The 2,500-nt window shown below is 47.6% G+C and overlaps 1 protein-coding gene across 1 annotated transcript in view; it reads right to left on the minus strand.

Moving 5' to 3' along the window:
• The window catches only part of cebpb (CCAAT enhancer binding protein beta), a 1,638-nt gene extending 445 nt beyond the window's left edge, over positions 1-1,193 (minus strand). Inside the window, exon 1 of the mRNA XM_062540809.1 lies at positions 1-1,193. This exon is cut by the window's left edge and continues 445 nt beyond it. Coding sequence (XP_062396793.1) covers positions 74-943 — 870 coding nt within the window. The 5' untranslated portion in view covers positions 944-1,193 and the 3' untranslated portion in view covers positions 1-73.
• Between the last annotated feature and the right edge of the window lie 1,307 nt (positions 1,194-2,500).

Raw genomic sequence — 2,500 nt, forward strand, 5'->3', positions numbered from 1 at the left:
ACCAAATCACAGTCCCAGCCTGCTTCAATGTTTTCTCTCAAAGTGCAGCGCACGCACACGCACGGGCATCCCGTTAGCACTGGCCGGTGGCGGAGAGCAGGTTACGCAGCGTGGCCAGCTCTCGTGACAGCTGCTCCACGCGCTTCTGTAAACGGTCGTTCTCGGCGGCCAGCTCGAGCACTTTGTGTTGCGTCTCCAGATTGCGCATCTTGGCTTTATCCCGGCTCTTTCGGACGGCCAGGTTGTTCCTCTCGCGCCTCAGTCGGTACTCCTCGCTGTCCTTCTCGAGACGCTTCTTCCCCTTCCCACCCGACATCTTGCCGAGCTGATGCGGCGAGCCTGCCTTACCTGACGGGGCAGGTGTGCCGGGTGGGCTCGAGCAGGAGGACGAGTCGTTGGAAATGTTCCCCAAACTGCCACTCGGCGCCGACTGGTACTGTAGATAGGAGCGCATGTCAAACCCAGAAGAACCGTCCATTCCCGACTCCTCCCGGGGATCGTCCGGGTGACCACCTTTAGCCGAGTTACCGACGAACTCCGGGCTGTAGACCGTGTCAACTCGGGTCTCCTCGAGGTCGGCGTAGCCCAGTGGGTTGGCTTCCCGGTGGCTGCTGCTGATCACGCCCGGCTCCCGGTCGTTCAGTGAAATGTAGTTCCTGTAGTTTTGTAACGATGACACCCTCTTGCCTCTGCTCTCCTCGAGGAAATCGCTGTAGACGTCTCCGCGCTGTAGAGCAGCCTGGTTCTGGCTGGCGAGCTGGTGATATTGCAGGGAGTCCAGGTAGATGCTGAAGTCGATCGTCTTCTCGTGCTGCGAGATACTGAGCTTCGTCATGGAGCCGTCAATGGGCTGCTTGCATATGCCGTCGCCGCCGGGACCACTAATACTGTTGCTACCGTGGAAAGCAAGGCAGTCCCCCTCGTAAAAACCGGCCACTTCCATGGATCTTAACACCCGCCGGATTGCGGGACCATACGAAACTACGCGCCGAGCGCTCGAGCAGTGAGGTTCGTCCCTTTTTTAGACTACGACGCTCACTGGAAGAAAGTTTCAGAAAACTGCACAGATCGTCGTAAACTCAATAACACTGTCACAAGTATAGGCCTATCTGAAACATGAACATCTGTGATAAGTCGGGTAATGCCTAAGTAAGCGCTCCTCACAGAGTTTGTTGGCAAGACTGTCCTACAGGTTTGCGGCAAAGAATTTAAGTGGATGGTGAAGTGGGCGTGGCTGTCGACTGTTTCTGGGGGGGCCTTTCCTTTCGAACTCGTTACTTCAGCAAGTGCATAGCCTACAGCGGAACATTACAAACTCCACTCACTCTACGCCACAGATAATAGCGGAAAATAAGCAAGCAATTAGGATGTGCATAATAGATCGAATTTGTTTTAAAACTTGGGGGAAAAGATTACCTACCCATGCAAAGAATAATTTGCAACTACCTTTACGTCATACAAAAAAGTCAAATAATCTGTAGAAAGTGTTTAAAGTGTGTTTAGTGGTGTATCTTATAAAACGTATAGGCTTGGGAATCCCAATAAACACGCCATTGACGTAGCCCCAAAAAATAAACAAACAAACAGTACCTAGGGGAAAGGGGCGTTTTGTGGCTCGTGTGCGTAGGACAGACAGGTTGACGTTTAACAACGCAAAACTGAAACCAGCAGTGACACAGGAGGTGGTTCTGCGACGTGCGTTCTACTTCTTCAGTGTTGAGATTGATCCTAAGCCTCCCCCTTGTGGACTTGATCATTATTACAGGAATGAAAACGCTCACTCAAACCTGATTTGTAGTCTTACCTTTATGTCTACAAATTCATTGCTCACATTTAAACAACTTATAGGCCTAATAATAATAATAATAATAATAATAATAATAATAGGCTATAGGCAATACGTTTTTTTAAAGGCTTGGGGTAGATAGATAAATAGATAGATAGCCTACTTTATTCAAGGTCCCAGTAGACACCACACACATACACTGGGTAAAAATGATAAAATAACAAATCAACATGACTAAAAAGAACAGTGAAATATACTAATGATACTAAAACAACGATCCACATGAATTTACTGAGGACTGGTACTGTGATTCAGTGTGTGTGTGTGTGTGTGTGTGTGTGTGTGTGTGTGTGTGTGTGTGTGTGTGTGTGTGTGTGTGTGTGTGTGTGTCAAGGTGGTAGTGCAAAAAAGTGTAACAGTGCAGTTGGACTTATTTGCACACCTGCGTAGAAGTTGTCCTGTGGATACTTGTGGACACTTAACTTAACGTTGTCCTTTAGCCTTAATAGGTTATTTATTAAACCATCTTCGTATTAGCAGTAATTCATGTATTAATAGACAAACAAATGTAAACCTCTGTAAAAGATCAGAGAATGACAATGCATCAAGACATCAGTCGAGGAAATCCCATGTAGCCTTAACTGTGTAAGTCTAGGAGCTTTACGCTTAGTTTCACTTCCAATTACGCGTTGGTGTTACATTTCCTTTTATGAA

This window comes from Sardina pilchardus, chromosome 7, assembly GCF_963854185.1.
Source record: "Sardina pilchardus chromosome 7, fSarPil1.1, whole genome shotgun sequence".
In the NCBI taxonomy this organism is placed as follows: domain Eukaryota; kingdom Metazoa; phylum Chordata; class Actinopteri; order Clupeiformes; family Clupeidae; genus Sardina; species Sardina pilchardus.